Source organism: Pogona vitticeps, chromosome 1 (genome assembly GCF_051106095.1).
Source record: "Pogona vitticeps strain Pit_001003342236 chromosome 1, PviZW2.1, whole genome shotgun sequence".
Classification (NCBI taxonomy): domain Eukaryota; kingdom Metazoa; phylum Chordata; class Lepidosauria; order Squamata; family Agamidae; genus Pogona; species Pogona vitticeps.
The window spans coordinates 308,833,236-308,855,833 of record NC_135783.1 but is presented as its reverse complement, the minus strand read 5'-3'; the positions used below and the strand labels follow the sequence as shown (position 1 = coordinate 308,855,833).

The following is a 22,598-nucleotide window of genomic DNA, read 5'->3' as shown; positions in this document are numbered from 1 at the left end:
CTGACCCTGCAGCACAGGCTTCTGAGGTTTAGCCCACAGCGCCACCACATCCCTTTACATAATTGTAGCTGAAGGCAAAATCCATGATATCCCTTAAGCAATCCCAAATAAAGTTAGATGTATAACAAACAGCACAAGTTTTTATTAAACAAGAGACATTTATCTAGAATATGAACTTAATTCTAGTTCAGCGAACAATATCTGCGTTTCTCCTTTTAAACATTAATGTTCTCGTTCAAGATAAGTGCACACTCATAGGCATCGTGTCATTTTTAATTTTAAAAAAAGCAAACAGATTTTGTATTGTTCATTACATCCTCTAGTCCCTGTAAATCAGTGAAGATATAAATAAAGCATAACAAACTAAAAAAAATTGAATGAATGAACAAACTACATAAAATCAGATATGGAAAAGTTCTGGTTTCCTAAACCATTCGCTGGAATTATGTTGCATTTCAGGGGTCGATCAAATGTAGCTGTCCAGAGGATGCTAAATTCAACAGTCTCTGGATGGCAACATTCGGCTTCCATCATTCCTCACAATTGACTATGCTGGCTAGCACTGATGGGAGTTGAAATCCAGAAACATCTACTATCAGTTTGAATATACTGTATAACATTCACTTCTGAGAAGGTAGCCCAGTGAAGACACAATAGTACAATGTTCTCTTCTTTCCCAGATTCTTCTCCTTCCCATTTCTTTCAGCCACTGACAGCCATCATACCGCAGCTGCAAAGCTAATAATGGTTAGTAATGTATCTTGTGCACCAGCTATTAAAGGCAACCATAGTTAGCCAACCCCGGAATGTCCACCCTGCTTCTAACCATGCTTTGAGCTCGCTTTGTTCTCCCCACTGAAACAAAATTCCTTTTTCATTATTATTTCTATGTATTCATATATTTATTCAAGTTTTTTAAAGTAAAACCTACCGGTTGTGAATTTCCATGTGTAACAATACTGCAGTATTCCATGCATGCAAACACTTTTGCACAACTGGTTCATGTTCATACTCCACTTTATTCCCATTATTTGCATGTTTTCCATCTAGTAAACAAGTCGTGCATTGCTCATATAGAAGCTGCTATACTGTGAAGGGGGAAAGTCACTGACATTGCTGTTTTAGCTTTTGGTGCCTTTCACTAAAAGCATTGCAATATATCTCTTGACAAGTTTCAAGGCATGCCTTCACCATTTCGCTTTAAAAAATTTTTTTTTTACATATATTAACAGGAACCTATTATAGGGACCTAACGCTATGAAAGCTGTACAATTTTAATAATGCTGAGCATGATCCAGAACTAGTAAAGTCCACAGGTATTTATTTTGCCATTGGCTTCAGTGAATATAAGCGAGTTCTTTCTACACAGCCTATTGCTCATTGTGCATTACAGTTATTTCTTATTTTACCTACTCCTATTACTACCAATATTACTGTGTCTAGTGCTGATGCTAATACTACTATTACTAATATTATCAATAATGTAATTCCCATTTAATAAGCTGTTAAAGATTATTCTGGTAGTGTACAAAATGAAAATCAGATTTTCTGAGAGTATTCTTCATATATAAAAAAATTATCTTCAGGAACATTTTTATACTACAGGTGGAGATCTTTAGCTGCCATGTTTTCCTCCTAAAAATAACATTCATCCTCTGCATTTACTTATTATTGGAGTGGAAATATACATAAAAATTGTAACAATTATTTTTTAATGGTGGGAAAGATCAATGATCAGTCACAAAGCATTCATATTAGTGAAAAAAATAAAGGGTTGGATCCAGATAGAAAAGCAACTCAGCTTGCTTGGTGGTACATTTTCAAGTTCTCATTCATTCACTTCATTCACCCCCCCCCCCCAAAGCTTCTCCTTTGTCTAGAACAATGTGCACTGGAGCATAGTAGGAAAAGGAAATGGGAAGAATTTGGCAGAGATGTCTTGCACAAGCAAAAAAATATCTCTTGATCCAATCTAATAAAGGCATATTATAAAGCAGATCCAGGCCTTCCTCCACACAATGTGTTGGCACAGACTCAGAATGTTGATTAGAAAGGATGACTAATGCAAGCATCTGAGAGATTCCCAATCTTTCATAGATTCACGTGAAAGTAACAAACATTAATTTGAATGGATGAGTAGATTCACATAGGCAATTTCATAATTTGTTGTCTACAATACCAAGGGATGGCTTACACGTGTAAATAGCCCATCAGATGTAACACTGGAAATGGAATGTTCATGTTACCTCAAAATAGTTGTTCTGGGTTTTTTGGGCTCTTTGGCCGTGTTCTGAATTACCTCAAAATACCTTGCTTTTCAGTAAAACCAGTTCACATATGAATGGCCAGTCTTTAGCTGTACAATTATAAAGCATGGAGAAATCTCTTGCTTAGAGGTAAGTGTGAACTGGCCTGATATTACATCCCAGCAAGTCTATTTAGGATTTTGGAGTTAGGAATACTGTTGCCGCACAAGCCTCATTGAAGTTGAAGTGATATGTTTATGGTCATTTTCTGTGCATTCGCAGTGCAGCTTTTGCTTGACTCTGCCTTCAGTAAAGCCTCTGCCTTCAGTAAAGCAACTACAGTGCAAGTGGTTTGCCCTGAATGCACCCAGTGTTTCCACAACTGAAACAGCATCTCTATAAAAAAGAGGTGACCACATTTCATAAATGTACAGCACAAGACAGTCAATGGGTTATCTTTTCAAAAATGATCAAGCACAGTGTACTGAAATAATTGTAAATCTATAACAGAAGCTTGTCTCTTGAAACAAGCAAGCATGTGTCCATGTGAAATCAACAACTGCAGGCCATTCTGCAACAGACAGTCTCACTTCTTTCAATAATGACACAGTGTATTCAGTGTAATCTTTTCCCATCCTTTAATTATGGATTATCTTGGTTCAAAGTCAAGTACAGTGGTGCCTCGCTTTATGATTGCCCCGCATTACAACGAATCCGCTTTACCACTATCTTTTTGCGATCGCAATTGCGATCGCAAAACAATGGTCTAAATGGGGAAATTTCACTTTGTGATTATCGGTTCCCTGCTTCGGGAACCGATTCTTCACAAAATGTTTTTCTAACAGCTGATCGGCGGTTTCAAAATGGCCACCGGGTAATTAAAATGGCTCTCTGCTGTGTTTAGGGACGGATTCCTTGCTATACAGGCAGTGAAAATGGCTGCCGTATGGAGGATCTTCACTGGACGGTGAGTTTTTACCCCAGTGGAACGCATTGAACGGGTTTCAATGTGTTTCAATGGGGTTTTTTATTTCACTTTACGATGTTTTCGCTTAATGGTGATTTTCCTGGAACGGATTATCGTCGTTCAGCGAGGCACCACTATATGTGCTGATCTTTTGAGAATGTATGCCCCATGTGTTGTTATTGTCATTTGGGCTTTCCAGTCTAGCTTAATTCACCTTGATTTTTTATTTAAAGGAAATATGGTGTGCAAATGTTTCAAATAATAATTGTCATGTAGACAAGATAGACGAGATCAGTTGTAGCAGAATATGAATGAGAATAGTGGCTCAAAGGCCTATTCTTTTGAAAGCATTGATGTGGTAACTTCAATGTTCATGTAAGATGTTGGTATGCATATTTTACTACTACTACACCTCACATCAACAGGAAGTTTTCCTTTCTTTGGATCAGGGCAGGAGTGATTTTTTATGATAAACTAATATAGATATTAATAAAATCTCTGTGTGAATTGAGACTAAATAGCCTAGCTGAAATTCCATAACTGAAAAATCCTGACTAGAGATTTGCACGAACTGTTACTTTGGCAGTTTGTGCCCGTTCGTTTAGTGGCTGCACAGGTGTTTGATTCTTCAAAGCCCTGCTTCCTCTGGGCACTGCCTCTAAGTGGGCACCTGCTGGAGGAGGTGGAGCTTTGAAGCACCAAACACTTGTTTGGCCACTAAACAAACTGGCATGAACCTCTGAAATGGCCGTTCATACCCATCTCTAGTCTTGACTAATGGCTCACTTGATCTGTCAGGGGATGACTCATGTACAGTGGTACCCCACTTGACAACGATAATCCATTCTGTTAAAATCGCTGTTAAGTGAAACCGTTGTCAAGCAAAAGTAAAAAAAACCCCATTGGAATGCATTAAAAATGGTTAATGTGTTCCAATGGGGGAAATACCTACTCGTTTTGTGAAGATCCTCCATAGGGGAAGCCATTTTCGATCGCTGTCTTCCGGAAATAGGTCCGGAAAACAGCGGGACGCCATTTTGAAAACCCAACAATCAGCTGTAAAGATCATTGTGCAGGGAAAAATCAGTTCCCAAAGCAGGGACCAAATCAATGTTAAGCGGGGAAAAATCATAGAAACATCATTTTGCGATCGCTATAGCGATAGCAAAATAGTAATCATAAAGCGATTTCAATGTTTAATGGGGTCATCATCAAGCAGGGCACCACTGTATATGGATAGTACTCTTATGTTCCAACTTCACACATTACACAAAAAACAAGAAAAGAAAAAAAATGCTGTGATAATGTAAGAACTCAATCTCCAATAAATATTAAGTCATATTCAGGTGTTCAACCTAAATGTGTGAGAGCACAAAGTGTATGATGCTAGGATAAGGGAAATAAATGCTAGCTTGTCCCAAGAGCACCAGATTCACCTGTTCCATTCCAGACTTTCACATATCTAGCAGAAAAGTCTAAGAGGAAATTCTAAGTGTATTTTTATTATACTTATTGTAATCTCCTCCATGACCTTCCCATCCAATATGCAGATACTGGAGGTGGAGGGTGAGTCAGCATAAACAGAGACATGGACTGCAAGTTTGGAGCGTGAACCTTTTGCATTCAAGCTGAAATGTATAGAACTTTTCATTGACTTTATACACAAAAGCGTAAACACTAAAATGAGTTATTTCAAGTGGGGTAGCAGGGTTAATTTGTCACAACTAAAGCAACAGAGAGTCCCCCAATAGGATTTGAGGCATTAATTAAAAATATCCTGGGAAATGTACAGTAGAAACATTACCATATAGTTAATTTAATTTAAACATTGCTTCCAATGTGTGGTTAAAGTCAGTTAAATGGAGTTTATTTTCATAGTGGTGCCCTACAGCCTTTGAGGTTACCTAAGCTATTCCATAAACCATAACTGGGTGAATTTTAACTTATTTCAGAAAAAGCAAGAAGGTGTCTTGTGGTATCTTAAAGACTATCAGGCTGTCAGGGACAGTAGCCCATTTTTTCACAGACCACTAAAGCTTGCATCAAACAACACTTGCTTGCCTGTAAGGTTCCACAAGACTCTTTGTTGCTTTTGTCGTGACTACTAACCCTAACGAGGCAAGACAATGGCTCAAATCCTATCGGGCAAGTTGCACCTGTACAACAGAAATGATCTCACTGGCAGAGGCAGATTACCACTGATTGAAAACTTCCTTTTGGGATTTTGGGGTAGATGCAGCTTCATCACATTGTGCATAATCTGTGTGCACCTTTAAAAACCCAGAAACAAGCCTTTAATCACAGCAGCCAATGACATCCTCCCATTTGCACAAAAAACGCTGTGCACCAGGATTTTAGCCACTGTTAGCAACATTTTGTGCTTCTGGGACTAAATCTTATGAGTTTGGGTATCTGAATACATACATTCCTGTAATCATAATATGTGCATTCTACACATGCGTAGACACAATGGTTTAAAGCCTACCCATATGAAGGTCCAGATAACTGGAATTATACCATGAATCACTGTCCCCAGAGTGTTCATATTGTGAAAAATGATAAATAAATTGAGGGCAGAGAGACAGTATATGTATACATCCACACACTTGTACACTTTCTGGATCATGCTGCATCACTGACCTTTCCAAATTCTTTGCCCGACAGTAGCACCATGTCATCATTTAAAAAAAAAACAGAAACAAAAAACACCAAACAAATCTATAAATGGCTATCCAGATATTTTGGATGTTATCTCAGCCATGAATATAAAATAGGCTATAATATAACCATCCCTATGTTCTAGATATATATCCATATAAATTTCATTTCATCTTCATATAACAATGCAATGCTATTAATATATATATGCATATATAAAAGAAAGGTAATGTTCTATTTTACAAAAGGCAATTATTTTATCAATATAGTTATCAGTTGCTTTTTACACCATTGCAAAATTAGAGGAAAAAAATCCAAATTGCTTGCTTAAAACAAAAGGAAAATATAAAACCCTAGGTGATTTCAAGTTGGGATTTCCCTAGCCAAGCCTTTTAGTAAATACAGATGCATTAACTTCAAGTATGGCACTTATATAAATAAGAGCAAAGAGGCGGTGATATATATTCACAGTTAACAGCAATAAATTCTGCTCCTTTGGTATATGTGTGTGGGTTTGTTTAGTGTGGATAAATACATAGCTTGGCTGAACTTTAGATCATTCTGTTTTGTTTACACACAGCAGGGATCTGTGTTATTTATTTATTTATTTATTTGTTCATTCATTCATCTATCTATTCATTTTTATTTATTTATTGTGAATTTGGTAGATCACAACTAGCATAATTATTATTAAGGTCTCTGGTGTGAGCAGACAGGCAAACAAAAATAAAAAAATTAAAATGGCAAAATTATATTCAACACTACTGTTCTTTGTATAATTGTTTTTGTACAAAAAAGGTTAATAGAAAAATGCTAGCCATACACAGTTATCCACTGTGTGAATGTAGACAAACAGTGTAATGTCTGGCATCCAAGAGAAGAGCCCATGGATGTATCAGCAGACTTTTCAGTCATATTTTGCATTGCAAAATTCTCACTCTAGCCTGGCTTTTATGTACATGCTTACATTTTCGTATTGCTGCAAACCACCCACCCCCAAACTCTTCCCCTCCCCCCAAAAAACCCAGCTTCCTTGCAATGTTGAGCTATGACATTCTGGACAAGTTTGTGTCAGTCAAGCAAATATACTAGTTCTAATAATGGCTGGAAAGTTGCTGCACTGCACAATAGCACTGGATCATTAGGAGAAAAGTTACTGAGCTGTAAGGCCAGATTAAAGATGTGTGTATAGCTGTTTCATCATCAGTTTTCTGTTTAACACTTGCTTTTGTGTCTGGTTTAGAAAGTGCAGATCCAGTACCTTAACGGCAATCTTGGTGGTTTGAGGAAATAATTTCTTAAGCACAGTTCTTTCCCTCATGCTAATTTCCACTAGGTGGGAGATACTTAGGAAAAGTCCTCTGGTTCTGACACAGCCTCACACATAAGCGGAGTCACTAGATTGAGTCCTGCCAAAGTTTGGTACGCTCATGCGCGGCAGGTCCTTGTTCCTGATTTCGTATATTGATTTCCGTTTGGCTTGCACTCCCCTCACTGCCATTTTGATCTTTCTCCAGCCCAAGTGGTTGAGTTCGGCTAGGTTGAGCACCACGCAAATGCCACTGACAGCGAACATGAAGACCAAGAAGACGGTTTTCTCCGTAGGCCTGGAGACATAGCATTCCACTTCCTTAATACAAGGGTACCTATCACATTCATACATGGACGGGACGTTGAATCCATACAGGAAATATTGTCCCACTAAAAACCCAATCTCCAGAGCATTTCTGAAGACCACTTGGATGATATAAAATCTGGAGATGCCTTCTTGCCGCCTCATCTTTGACTTGGTTGTTCTGATAGCTGGATTGGGGATTTCCTTCACCTCCAAGCAATCAGGTTCTGCCTCCTTAGTAGAGTTTTCAGTGTTTTGCAGCACCCCATTAACAATGGTGTTCTTAATCTTTTTACTGTCCTCTCGTTTCATGGAGTCCTGATCTCGGTCCAAGGTGAGGAAGACAGTGGAATACCTCCTTTCCCTCTGCTTGGCAGACTGGTGAACAGAGTATGTTATAAAGCAGAGGCTGGGTGTGCACACCATGATGATCTGAAATACCCAGTACCTAATGTGAGAAATAGGAAATGCTTGGTCATAACATGCCTGGTTGCAGCCTGGCTGCAAAGTGTTGCATACAAACATAGTCTGTTCATCGTCGTAAACTGTTTCGCCTACAATGGCCACAATAAGAATCCTGAAGATCACCACCACGGTCAGCAGAATCCTATAAAACAAAGGTTGGGTGAGTGCAGAAGTAGAATGCTGAAAAACCTACAGAATCCATTGCTACATACTGGTGGTAGTTACCAGTAGTCCAAAAAAAAGTGTGTGAGAGAAAGGTCGCTTTAAAACACCAGGATAAAACACTAGTATGAAGGAGAAAGGTTGTTTAAATGTGTATTGGAGGCCATTGACGATGATACCTAGAACCACAACATCTATGTTTGGAGACAGTGTAGCTCTCAGAAGGTGAGAATGTAAAATGCAGGATGGGTGTTGTAATCTTGCTCTATGTAGGAACATCTCTGTTATTCCTATGTGACCATCATTAGAGGGAGGATCCTTAAACCCATCTGCTTCTTTATATCTTTCCTCCCACAAACGAGCAAAGACATTTTTATTTGCAAAGATATTTCCAAGACCTTAATTGGTTTTCCTACATTGACGTTCTTTCTTATGCGCTGTTTTTACGGTTCCCATCCTTACGGCTCCTTGTACACTAGCTTTTAGGAACCACTTTGATACATTTGCTGATGTTTTAACATTTGCTTTTACATGTTTATCATACACTCTCAAAAGAAGTACACATTATTCATAAATGTACAAAATGAATGATGAATGGTTGATTTAATTCAAGAGGGTAGCTATTATATTTTCCCAGTTTAACGAGCTAGAAAACAAATCCTCCCCAGATTGTTCTCAACACTACAGAGAAAACGGGAGCTGTCCAGTGCTGATCCTGCTACTCCTTCAGCCTCACAGAACTTGCCAGCTTCCGTTGAGCGGCATTGCTAAATCTTGTGACTGTTGTTGTTTATCTAAAATGATAGCCAAAGCAATGTTCTTCTCCCTACAGATGTTTACAGCAAATAGAAGGAAGTACTTGCCTAGTTTATGAGAGCACAAATCTTTGGTTGACTTATATAGGGCAAGATCTATAACCACAATGTCACTTTTAAGCTGCGGCTAGTGCTCTTCCCTCCCCTCCCTTTCCCTCAATCTCAGCTGCAGAGCAAGAGAAGTTGGTTCAGATCAAAGACATTGGCACCTCTCCCCCACTTTCCGATGGTATGCAGCATATTGATCCACCACCCTAAACCTTAATTGAGAAAAGTAAGGCAAACCAAAGACAGGGAAGCTTGCTTGTCCTTACTTTACCCTTGCTGTTTGCAAGCTGCAATCACCACTAGATTATATACGATTCTTAAGAAATGACTTTCTCTCTTTTCTCCCCCAACCCGGGCTATCTCAAAGCTTAAGACCTCTATACATTCTGTTTCTTCTAAACATGCCTTCAGTACTTTGATATTGTTATGAGCGTTATTCTTTTTTCCCCGTGAGCTGCAAAGAAGATGGGCAACGAGGGACGGGTGACACGGTGAAGGTGAAGAGTCCCTCTGCGCTAGCCATGAACTCTGCAATAAAGTCCAGAGCGGCAAGGTTTGTGCGCGGGGGTGGGTGCGTGGGGGTGGGGATCGTCCTGTGCGGCAGCAAGTTTACCAAAGAAGCAGTGGGGATCCCTGCGAGGGGGTTGCTGGGAAATGGAAACCTGCGACGGGTCAAGGTGTCCGCTTAGGCTTCCGCCCGACAAGCCGGCTTCTTTAGAAGCCCCGTCCCGTTGCAAAGGAAGGGGACCTCCACGGGAGTGATTGCAGGATCCGGCCCGAGGAATGGAGCGGGGTGGGGAACAACCACGGTCTTGGCTGCCCCGGTGTTATGGACTCTCCCTTGACAGTGGGACAGCCGCAGCTTTGCTGAAAGCCAGCAGGTCAAAGAGGGCGATGCACGGAAGGGAAGGGAAGGGAAGGGGCCAGGCTGGCGCAGGCTGGGGCTCACCTCCCTATCATAGTGGAGTGCTGCTGGACGGCGGCTTCGAGGAGTCTCTCTAGGATGGTCCATTCCCCCATCGCGGTTCATCTGGAGAGGAAGGCTCGGGCAGCGGCGGCGGCAGGGTGGCGGCGGGCAGGGGGGTCTCCTCAGGAGCGGAGAAGCGCGATCCCGGCCCGGGCCGCCGGCCCTGCGCTGGGAAGCCCCCACAGCGGCGGCCGGGCAGCAGGCAGGGCGGCTCCTGCGAGCCAGCCTGGGCGGCGATCGCCTGGCGCTGCGCAGCCCAGGCGGAGGTCGCCTTCAGTGTCTCGCCCGCCCGCCTCGCGGCCGCCTTTAAGTAGACTCTGCTTGCGTCACGGCCAGGTTGGAGGGGAGCCGCCACCAAGCGGCAGCGCCGCAGCCGGCCAGGGATCGCCGCCGCCACCGCCGCCGGTGCACCCAGGGCTGCCGGGTGAAGGGGGCGGCCAAGGCAGCATCCAGACTGGCCCGGTCGCCTGATACACGCCTACACACACACAGGGACACGCACACGCGCACACCCCGGGCGACGTCCTTCCTCGGCGGCTGGGGAAGAGGGGAGAGCAAGCGGAGGAAGGAAGGCGCGCCCCCCCCCCAAGATGCCAGCCCTGGCGTGCAGGCAGGTAATGAGGAGATCGGACGGGACCTGGCCCCTCGGGAGACCGGGGTTTAAGGGCGGGAGGGCACCCTGCCCCCTCCCATCCCACCTGGCCTGGCATCGCTCCCGGCTCCGGGCTCTGCCTGCCTTCCCTCCGCGCAGCTTCTCCAGGACGTGGCCTGCGCCGCGTCCTTGAGAAGGGAAGGGCCCGCGGGAGAAGGGGAGGGAAACTGTCGCCGTGCGGCATCCTGCCTCCTAGGAAAGGCTGCGTGGGTGCCTGGCTGCCTGGGTGCGTGGGTGAACGGCGGAACTCCCGGCAGTGGATCTGACCCCTATCGGCCCCTCCCCGAAAAGGAATCATCCGCCCAGGCCTTTCCCTTCCCTGCAAGAAGGGCGGGGAAGCGGGGGGGGGGGGACACGAGGAAGGTCGCTGTTGATTGCCACACACGAGTCCGTGCCATTCCACCCTTGCCTTCCCACCGAGCCGGACGTGACTTGGCAGCACCTGCCGACCCCCTTCCACGCTTTTCACGCGCGATCGATGCCTGCCTTTCAGAAGGTGTCTCTCCCTTGAAATGCTGAAAGAGACGTGGCCTTACTGGCTGGGACTCCCTCTGCCTTTACTGATGGTGCAGTCATGAGACGGCGGATGGCTCCTAAGAGACCATCCAGGGCAATGGGAAGAGGTGGGGCCAGCAGGAAATCCTGTCCACTAGGAGTTCTAGGTGAAAAATGAGAGGAGCTCTCCAAGGTGCTGGACCCAATCCTACCAAAGAGTCTCCCTGACTTCGAGAGCTCCCGGAAAGTTCAGGTGAAATTCATAGGACATTCAGCACCTCCATGAAATTGGACTCACAAGCTCCCATTGATTCATGGCAGCTGAGTGCCAGGGGAACTTCGCACTGTGGGCCAACTGGAGCTTGGGGAAAGTTGCTCTCTCTCTCTCTCTCTCTCTCTCTCTCTCTCTCTCTGTAACTATAAAGCTCAAGAATCTTTGGAAAACACGACTATTGGAAGAACTGCTTTTGGACCACAACTTCCAGAATCCCCTGTCACCAGTCTTGGAGGCTTCTGTAGGCAGAGTGCCAACAGACCACTAATCTTTGGCCTCAGGCAGTAATATGCGGAGCTTGGGGGAGTTAGAATTCTGGGATGTGTAATTTTTTAAAAAGTCAGCTTTTCCCAGTTCATTTTGGGTTAGCCCTGGAGGACCCACATGAAACTGGTCACTGACCATCTGCAGCTGATCTGCAGCAGGCCCTAAGAAATGTGGACTGCACTGTGTGGATGTCCATAATTTTTCCTGTGCCACCATTAGAATGTGCAACCTTTATACTGCACATAGTGCTTAAAGCATTCTCTGGGTGGTTTACAATTTAATTATTCAGGCTACACAGGGAGTTGGGTATTCAATTTACCAAACTCAGAAGGACAGAATGCTACCTGAGCCCATCCAAATCGAACTCAGGTTGTGAGCAGAGGCTTCACAGCAGTACTGCAGTTTAGACATTTTAGCAACAAGAACCCTGTTGCCTCTGTACAAGTATATGGCACTTGGAATAATGAATCACCCAATTAGTACTTACTCAGTGGGCTTCTCATTTCACTTCCCACTGCTGCGTAGTCCAGAAGGAGATGAGAAGATCAGACTGCCCTTTCCTTTTTCTCTTGGCTTATATCTTTGGGCCACATCGCTGGAAGGATGGGGCCAGGGCCATGTGTATGTATGTGTGAAAGAGAAAGAGATGTTCTGTTGCCTGTTTGTGTGCCCAGAGAACTGCACTCCACAGGCCACTCCAGAATAAGCAAAAGAGGGAAGCTCTGGCTGCTCCTTGTACTTTCTCATGCTTTGCTGCTTTTTTTTGTTTGTTTGTTTGTTTTTGTAGCTGCCACCATCTTGTTCTGTTTCCACAGAGTAGCCATGTTAGTCTTTTGGAGCCAGACAACAGAAAAGTCATGCAATGCGTTTAAGACTAGTAAGTTTATTGCAACACATCTATTCCTCTGAAAGGTTCCACCCAACTCAGACTCTCTGTCATTTTCTACAGTTTGCCCTTCCTGTATTTTTCTCTCTGGCTGGGACAGGGCTGTGGATGATTGAGCTCTCTGGGCCCAATCCAAACTGCCACAGCCCACCTAGAGGCCCAAGCAAGCGAAACATACAAGAGATTATGGGCAAATGCTCATTGCACAAGCAATCATCTCTGTCCACTTAGATGACTGCACTCTCTTTTGGATGGCCAAAACTGAGATGAAGATGGATGAGTCAGTGGGAGTCTTGTGACTTCAGTGTCCAAAAGATAGTGGGTTTTAAAATGTTTAAAGGCATGTTGGGTTGTTGTTCAGCACTTTGGATGACTCCTGTAAAACTCAGATTCCCTGTCCCCATGACATCAGTCACCCACCTCCCGTGGAGAAAGTCAGGAGCTCATATACTTGTTCCCTCTGAGCAGTACAAGGCCCGTGGGTATGGGGTGGAATTTAACCAGATACCTCTTCCAACTCACTCATCCTCTTTCTTTGTGCTCAGCAAGAAAATTTAAATTCACTGGGGACACAGTATGTTTAGTTAAATTTGGTATCTGGATTTTATTATCTCACGAGGATTCTCTTTACATTGTAGTGTACATTGTTTCACTACATGATAGCATGTATAGACAGCGGTGTTCATTCTTTTAACATGTAGTCATCCGGTTCTGCTACATAGAAGGTGGTCTCTTCATTTCGCTAAGTGGATCAGTGAAGTTCTCACATAAAGTCTGAACTCATGACCTGGGGTGAGAGTCAGGGAAGGACTCTACCAAAAGCATACTGCCAAAGGTCATCCATATCCTGACATTTCATCAGGTCTAATGTGAGGTCAATGAGCAGCTCCTGATAAAAAATTTTTTTACTCATAATTATTTACGATTTACTCAATTTACACCACACAGTATAAATAAGAGTTCAAGGCGGCTAATTTACACAAAAATGGTTATGTTACATTTTTAAATGTATGTTTTAAAATATGCATAAATGTATGTTTTGAAGTGTGCAAAGAGTGAATCCTGTAAATTCATATTTGCAACTAGTTGTACAACATACAGTTGTGCTGGTCTGGGAGCTGTACTAGATTGCAGCTCTCTGTTGAATGGACTTTCACTGGCAAACCTGAGATTGTCTCTGGGCAATGTGTGAATTAGGCCACAGAATGATTACTCAAGGAGATGATTCACAGCTCAGGCTAGTGCTCTCCTAACAGACATGTAGTTCTGGCAATAGGAGGGGTAACAGTCTGGGGTGAGGCTGCCAGCAGCATTCAGTACAAGGCAAATGAGGCTCATCTGTGCAGTATGATCTCTTGCAGGGCTGAACTATATATTACAGGTAACCTGTCATTACAGCTGAGATCACATTAGTGTTCCAGAGATGTGATTCAGGCAGGCTTTCATTTATCAGAAATCAGACTAGCAAATGAAGCCATGCTTAGTTCCTGGCACAAAACAAAACAACCTAATTTACAAACTACAGGAAGAGAGAAAAGCTCGTGACATTCAGATGCTTTTAGCAGTTAAGGAATTCCCTCTTCTGATGACAATTTGCCTATAATTTATAGTTTGGTCAATATATTATTGTCAGATTTATTAGACGTGCATCTCATGGCAATCTAATTTTATAGCTTTGGATTTTAATGTGATATACCAACTATATAGGCAAACCCAGTTCCATTGACATACCTGTGTAAGTATCTCACAGAGAAAGCTTATTGTCAGTTTATTTCGTCTTCAAAGAATGTAACTGAAATTCTTCTGATGGCCAATAAATGCCTATCAAGCAAAAACAAAGGAAAAAGAAAAAATAAAGATGAAAACATAGCACCTTAAAGACTAACAGCTATATTTTCATGTGCAGCTTTCATGGGCAAAAATATCCTCAGACAAAGACATCATTGCCTGTAACATAGACATGACTGAAAATCAGAGGAAGTAGATAAGGGGCAGTGTAACATAAAATACACTTTTAAAAATAGTATCCCGGTCAGCTCTTGCAAATTAAGTATGCTAATCATAGACTGCTTGGCAACCTTTAATTTATGTGTGAAAAACAACAACAACAAAATTCCTTTAACTAGCCTTGGGAGTCAGTTTCCATGATTACACACCGTAAGTGTCAATGCTGCAGATTGCAGGTATTTAAGAAATATACAAGATGCAAACAATCAGTACAGAATAGCATCATTACAAGCTGCCTAGCATTAATTGTCAACTTGTTAAAATAGCTAAATCCCAAAGATCTCAGGTTGGTGACCTTCAACTCAATAATTATCTTAGGTAATTCTGCTGCTTGCATTGCACAGTGGGTCCATGGCTTAGCCTACCTCACTTATAAAAGCACAAAAGGTATTCAAGAGCACTGCAGACCTACTGCCTGCTAGCAGATGGTTCATATATGGGATGCACATTATGTCAGTCCTGCCTTGGCTTGGGACAGGCACTGCTGTGCCAATGCAGCCTTCCCTGCTTTACATTTTCATCCTTCCCTTTCATTCTCCAGAGGATTTGATTGAAGTTTGAACATATTTGAAATCCGCAATCAAATGGAGTCAAACTGCCATGCTTTACAAGCTTGCCAAGATTAAAATAAGAGGCTGGGGAAAGGTGTAAGACATGGAGGACAAAAGGGATGCAAGCATTTGTAAGCATTCTCTCTCTCTCTCTCTCTCTCTCTTCTCTGAGGATTTATCTGCCTAAGAGCCCAAAGTTCTCTAACCTGCTGTGCTGTCCAGAATATGTGCTTTGCTGGATGTGGCACTTTTTGTTAGTAAACCAGCCTACATTTTATTCACAATCCTCTAGGATTAAGGTTAGCTTGATCTTCTCTGGCTGACGACCAGCTGTTTCTTAATGAAGCAGCAATATTGTAGGCAGAGTCTAAACAGCCCTTTTAAAACATTTTATCAGTTGTAGCCCAAGCTTTTCTTTTCTTTTTTTAAAGTCAGATCATCTTTTACAGAGAAAGAAGGGCTTCTGTGTCAAGAAAACCCATGCGGATGAGTGCAGAGGGCACAAGGCATGCACCAAATCTGCTTGCACAATCAAAATACAGATCTCTGAAGAGGTGTTCTTTGTCCAGCATTCTGTTGTGCCTGCAGCTCACAAAGATGAGTGAAGCAGGGTCAAAGATTGAGAGATGGTCAGAGAGTGATATTTATTTATTTATAGTGTGGGTACCAAGGAGAGGTTAATCTGTCTCAAAGGAATTATGCCACAGAGATCCAGTATATTTACACCATTTTCAACATACAACTTCAGCCAAAGAGCATCTAATACTATAGCCCATCTAGAGGTATGGTATAGCGCATCCACAGACCGTGGTGTGACTGTATGTGTGATGATCTCAGAGAATTAAGGAAGCTTCTCAGACCATGGGCATGTAATTCATTTGAATGTTATACACATATATGAATGTTATACACTTATCGGATCCAGTTTGTTTTGCCTTCTGATACATGTGGCACACTCAACAAAGCTGAGTGCAATGTCTTTGGATGAAGGATTGGACCTGCCATGAAATAGAATGTGATGGCTGCCTTGAATTTCCATGAAAGGGAAACAACATTAGTTACTTACTTGTTAGTGATGAATTTTTAAAGTAATAATGACATGTTTGATTATTTTTACTGGAAGGAAAGGGAAAGGGGTTTTTGTGGGCTACCTTGATGTACGTATCTGCCAAAATAACTTTGCCTAGCTTGGGGAACAAGAGAGACCATCTTGGCTTGAATGAGTAGATGCTCTGCTTCAGGCAGCAAAATATATTTTGCTGGCCTTTAAGACTGCAGTATTTATGATGATTGACTTTCCAAGGATTATTCATATTCTGATTATGAGTAATTTCCAACTCCACGTAGAATGGGATTTTGTCAGAAATGAGAGAATCAGACAGGTGTTGTTTGCTGCTTTGCATTTTGTTTTATCTTTTGTCTATATGTCAAGCCTATGTGGGGACCTGTGTCAGAACACAATATACGGACAGCCGCTACAATTTATCATCAGTCACAGGACTTTCTTCCTTTATCACGGTAGTTCCCAGCCTTCGATAACCCAGGTGTTCTTGGACTACAAATCCCAGAAACCTTGGCCAGCACAGCTAGTGGTGAAAGTGTCTGGGAATTGCAGTCCACCTGGGTCACGAAAGGTTGGGAACCACTGCTTTATCATCATACATTTCTGCTTCTAATTGATCTAGAATATTTGATTTTAACTTTATCTCCTGGGAATTTGTTACAGGTGTTGTCTAGCATGTGGAAACAAGAGAATCTTTTCCAATTGTATCTAAATTTCCCCCGTGAGGATGAATGGTTTCGTTTTACAACTGTTGTCCATCATTAGAAGCTCAGAAAAACACTTGCAACAAGTGCACAGCCAGAAGTCTTGTGTGATGGAAGAAGTGGAACTTTCCTTCAAAGACTGAGTCTGCGAGCTTTGCAGACAGTGTTTGCTATAATCCTTAAAAGCTAAATAATTAGCTGCTGAAATGAAAACATCTATCTAAGATCTCAAAACCATCTGCTCAGCTGTATTTTCATGTCGCGTCTGCCTGTGTATTAATGAAATGATTGCATCAGAGTAGATCTTTTATTCATAAAATTTACTGAGGGCATCTGCTTTTACCTACATGTTCTCTACTCTTAAGGGAAATATATTTCACAGTGCAGTGTTTCAGTTTTACTTACCTTCTCAGTTGTTCAGTGGCTGTACATTCCATGCTCTTATGGTCTTGGTGGAGCCTGAGATTAGGATTCCAAATGGAACTCTTTACAGCATGTGCTTTGGTCTTTTTAACACTTGAGGTCTGGGGAAAGGTGTTGCAGGAAACTCATGTGGGACAAGACTGGCTCAGAATTAGGCAGCGAACAGAGGTTCCAGTCCATTTCTTCTTGTTCAGTCAAAGTAGTTCAAAGCATCTCAGTGTTTCCAGATTCAGCATAATTGAGTGAGTGACTACATTGACAAATAATGTGGGAAATGCTCCAAAATTGGGATGATCACTTTTGCATTTTTTCATTGACCAGAGCAAAGTATACTGCTTATATACCACCTCATAGAGCTTAAAGCATTGTTTGGGTGGTTTACAGTTTTAAATTATACAGGATACACATTGCCCCATCCCTCTCCCCCCCCATAAGCTGGGTACATATTTTACTGACCTCAGAAGGATGGAAGGTTGAGTCAACCTTGAGCTGGCTACCTGAATCAATTGGGATTGAACTCAAGTCAAGAGCAGAGTTTTGACTGCTGTACTGCAGTTTAATCAGTGCACCATGAAGCTTCTTTCTCCAGTTTAACCATTGACTACATGGTGTGCAAGTCAGTGTGAATAAACCCAGAGTTCCCTGCCCAAATTTTTTTCTACTGCTGCTGAGTTTTTACCTTTCTGGAACTAAATGTATTTGAGTGCTGTGATTTCCTCAGCTGATGGAGATAGGTTTACAGTTGTTTTATTTCAAGCCATTCTACCTGGCTTTAACAGCAGTAAGAGATGCAGTAAACTGACTGCTCTCTGAATCCTCTCTCCCCTGAACCTGGTGTCTGGGCCAGTTTATTTTCTTCTTCCCATTTCATTTCTTTTTCCTCCTCCCTTTTTTTCTGTCCTTCTTTCTTTTAAAGGTTTCTGCTGTAGTGCTAGAGCAGTTAGGTAGGGGAAGAGTGAGGAGTTGGGCAAGAGAGAAAAAGAAGTTATCAATCAATTTGTTTTCATTTAAGGTAGACGTACTCTAGCTATGCCTCCTGCAGATCTGGAAGGCCAGAGCAGCACTACCTTAACAAGCTGCAAACAAGGCTGAGAGCCAATTTCCTCTACTCTCTCTGCTGACTCCTGTGTGGTTGCATGAAGTGAATTACCATGGGGAAACCTGACTTCTCTGGTGTAACTTCACAGCAGATCCATTTGCAGTTTTCCATTTGCTGTGTAATCACATTCTGAAACATTTCATTTGGAGGGAGTAGGCTGGCCTGGGCTGAAGGATCATCAGAGTTATTTAAGAACACAGGAAAAGATTGAGGAATGAGACTTGGGATTGGAAAGGCTATTCTTGTTTCTAGTTATGTGCGGTCAGATTGCCTTTGATATATAACAATTCCATGAATGAATGACTTCCAAAATGCCCTATCCCAGCTCAGCTCTTGCAAATTCCAGGTGGTGGCTTCCTTTATCGAGTCAACCTTTGGTCAGAGTGGACCTTTGGTCTAGATGGGTCGGGTATAAATCTAATAAAATAAAATAAATAAAAACCTGTCTCATATTCCTCTTTTCCTGTGACCTTCATCTTTTCCCAGAATTCTTCTCTTTTTCAGCAAGTCTTTTCCTTTCATTGTGTACCCAAAGTACAACCGCCTCAGTTTTGTCCTTTTGTTTGGAGAGCTACCTGGCACTAACTGCTTCTGTCACTGAGCATCACACACAAAACTGAGGAAAGCATTGTTCTGCTTGCCAGAAGTGTGGGCAGCAGACAGACTGTGACCTGCCTTTGGCCCATTGCTGCAGAATCATTGGTGGTGGCTGCTGTGCACACCATCAAACTGTAGCATCGTTCTTCCCCCACCCCCAATTATTTTCTTCCCTTTGTATTGTGTTACTACAGGAAAGGAAATAAATTTTCTGTCCTGTGATCTTACAAGAGTACATGATGTGGGGGACTGTTGTAACATGCATCTGTATCATAGGAGAGGCACCATGGTTCCTGGAAAACTTAACCACAGCTGCAGCAGTGGTAGATTCAGTTATGGAATTCCACCACCATTGGCAAGCTCAGTAGCAATGCAGTTCTTACTTATTTCCAGAGAGTTCGCTGTACCCCTTCTCAACACAGCAAATTGTCTTTTCCCACTTCATAAAACAAAACCATCTTCAATATATACGAAGTACAATTTAAGAATAAGAAGTAATGAAGTGTCAAAAGAATGCAAAGGGGGCTTCTATTAAAAGTAAAGCTTCCCAGTACTTGGGACAGATGATGATGATGATGATGATGATGATGATGATGATGATAATGATAATGATAATGATAATAATAATAATAATAATAATAATAATAATAATAATAATAATAATAATAATAATAATAATAATAATAATAATAATAATAATAATAATAATAATAATAATAATAATAATAATAATAATAATAATGAGCAGCAACCCACAGTTAATGCCCCCATGCCTGCACTCCTGTGCCTGTAGAAATAAAACCTCACACTGAAGCAATTTACACACAAAGCATTTGTATTCATCAGTTAGTCACACTGTGTTTGGTAGTTAGGCTATACATAATACTGCTCCCCTAGAGAAGCTATGGAAAGAGCCAGTCAAAAGCTCTTCATCATTCATTTCCCAGCCTGAATCATAAGGAAGCAATGGAACAGGCTGAACTTGCAAATGAGAAGTATTCGGTTTACAGGGCAGAAATAGGACAGTTAATGGCTGACTGTACAGGCATTTGGCCTGCTGTTGGGCCCACAGCAGGAACAGGCTGGCTCATTTTTAAAGATGGTAATCAGATGATGCCTTTGTTGAAGCAAACCAGCACTCCTCCAGAGTGGTCCTACCTGAACTTTTCTGATCCCCTGTTAGAGCTTTTACAGTACTTGTTGGTGTAGATAGAATTGCTCTGGCTTGGATCAGTGCCAGTACATGTGATCACTGGAACTGATCCAAACCAAGCCTTCCAGTTGGAATTTGCCAATATTATGAAGTGGCTAAATAAGCAAGCCACTTCAGGATATTGGCAAATCAAACACATGTTCTGCTTCTCAGCACAGGGATGGGGAAGTGAGTTTTATCGTATATGGACTATTGCTGATGTACTTAGTTATTTTTAAAATTTAAAAGTCTTTTTCTTGCCAACCAAGGAAACACCCATAGTTGAATCCAGAGCAGTGGCTTCAGCTGCAGTCTATTTATTGACTAGACCTTTAAGAGAAGGAAAAGAAAAGAAAATACTTTTTTTGCAACTGATGTAGTGCATCAGCTATTTTACTTCCTCTGCCCATCTGTCCAAGAATAGAGGAAGTGATTAATTTGTCAGTATCCTGAAGTGGCTTGTTTATTAGGCCACTTTGTGATATTGGCAAGAGCAATTTCCTTGCGAAAAAGAAGGCTTGGTTAAATTGCTCTAATCAAACCCAACTCTTCCACAGAGGCCCATATTAGTTTACTCTGTGTTACTAATGTTGCCACACCATGACTCGTTGAACCACAACTTCCAATGCTGACTATTCTGCTCTAGTATTGTGGGAGTTCTAGTTAAAAAAATGTAGGTGTCCTCATCTCTGTTGCTGGCATGGAAAAATTATCAGCCATAAAAAGAAAGAATAAATATCCTCTCTCCTCATCTCTGCCCCAATGCAGCTGTTATTTTTGTACATAAGGAAGAAATTCCTACAAGTATCTGTCTTGCTCTGCCAGTAAAAATGGAACAGCAATCAATTAAAAAACTAAGGATTGTTTCCCTGTCACAACAACCCAAATCAGCTGTCTGAGACAACTGCTTCGCTTTAATGAAAAGCCAGCCTTTGCTCTCTGTGTGCAGCAAAGAAAGCACATTGAAAAGTGAGAAGACATTTGGGGTTATTTCAGTATGAATTCATTCACACAAAACATTGCTGTTGGACCTAGCGCAATGCCTTGTCTACTTCTGTCTTCATTCAGATGCTGAGTCTTGTACATGCTCCCGGCAGTTTTTGTTTCAATATGTTGATTTCGAGCAGCACTGCTTTTCCGTTGGTTTGACAGTTACACTACCATATGTCTTGGGTATTCCTGGTGCCCTCTCCCCTACCCCCATCTCCTTTATCACCAGTCTTGGAAGAGAATTCACATTACATTAAAGCAGACCTCGTGAAGCAATGCTGAAGCAGTCCGCTGAAATTACTCGAGCCACAGTGATTGATGTGAAAGTAAACCACTGTGGAGAAGAACTATCGTGAAAAAGAATAATGAGCTTGGTAGGGGACTCAGGGTTTTAAAAATTATTTTTAAATCTGTTTGTTGTTCAAGGCCCAGGGGAATTGGATTCCTCAATTCAGTTGTAAAGAAGCAGAAAAAATGGCTATTTATTTCAAATGAAATCTATGTAACATCATAATACATGAATATGATGCACACACATGAAATGCTGGTTGACAAGAGTAAAAAAGAAAGCTAATGTATGCTTTATCTTGGCTTAAGCATTATAGCACCATCTTTCACTAACCATCTGTGATTCCTGTTTGGTTAATTGATGGTTGTTTCCTAAATAATTGACTCCAGGGCTTTGTAACTGAGAGACAAAAATCTCTAAACTACAGAGGGGCCCCAGGTCAATTCAACCCCCAGGAAAGCATTTCACTTAAATTGGAACTGGTGGGATTTTGTTCTATTATTTTTGTTTGTTTGTTCATTTTCCATAGCTTGAAAGTGCTTTACAGGACTGAACAATATGTACAGAAGATAATTCTGATCTCAAGCACAGAAAATGCTGCTTTTTATCATATAAATGTAGAAAGTGTATAGATGGGGAAAGACAATATATCCTAGTTGTACACAAAGGCATTCTGCCACAGAGGTAAGGCGTGTTCATTTGATTTGTAGTTGTTTTCATAATGGAGAGTCTCCTCATGCCTGTAACTTACAGAAGCAACAATGAGGCATGTGAGAATAGAGAGATATTTATTTGGCTTTCATTTTAAATACAAATGTAATTCTTCATTTCCAAATCAGTCAACAAATGGAAACGCAGTTATACTTTAACATCTGTACGTTTCAAAATTTAATTCAAGTCTCTAGTAAATTTTACATCAGGTCTGTAGTAAAAAAAATCATATAAAATGTGCAGGTACAGGAAAAGTGTGCCCCAAGAAAATTTAAAAAAATTATTATATTCTACTGAATTATATGCAACAAATGTGTATATTTGGCAGAACTGCACACAAGCATGCATATGTTCAGAGACATCTGCGTAGGAAGGTTTCTGTAGACATTTATTTTTCACAACTTGCTAATTGACAGGAAAATAAAAGCAAAATGAACATAAAGATCAAAACATGG

General features: G+C 41.6%; 1 protein-coding gene and 1 long non-coding RNA gene across 2 annotated transcripts; one reads left to right on the top strand and one right to left on the bottom strand.

The window, feature by feature from the left end:
- Nucleotides 1-120: 120 nt before the first annotated feature.
- GJD2 (gap junction protein delta 2) lies at nucleotides 121-10,109 on the bottom strand. The gene is made up of 2 exons (XM_020789391.3): nucleotides 9,926-10,109; nucleotides 121-8,093 (listed from the first exon to the last, which is right to left on the bottom strand). The coding sequence occupies exons 1-2, from the start codon at nucleotides 9,994-9,996 to the stop codon at nucleotides 7,250-7,252; spliced, it is 915 nt and encodes a 304-aa protein (XP_020645050.1). The 5' UTR covers nucleotides 9,997-10,109; the 3' UTR covers nucleotides 121-7,249.
- A 178-nt stretch (nucleotides 10,110-10,287) lies between these two features.
- LOC140703202 (uncharacterized) lies at nucleotides 10,288-22,369 on the top strand. The gene is made up of 2 exons (XR_012082581.2): nucleotides 10,288-10,557; nucleotides 16,802-22,369. It is a non-coding gene; the product is annotated as an uncharacterized LOC140703202 (long non-coding RNA).
- Nucleotides 22,370-22,598: the final 229 nt, after the last annotated feature.

What these genes read in the sequence shown, in the direction of transcription:
- GJD2 (XM_020789391.3), bottom strand. Translation starts at nt 9,996, where the DNA reads ATGGGGGAATGGACCATCCTAGAGAGACTCCTCGAAGCCGCCGTCCAG. An exon ending in CACTCCACTATGATAGGGAG is followed by an intron (nt 8,094 to 9,925) that starts GTGAGCCCCAGC and finishes TTTGTTTTATAG; the next exon opens with GATTCTGCTGACCGTGGTGG.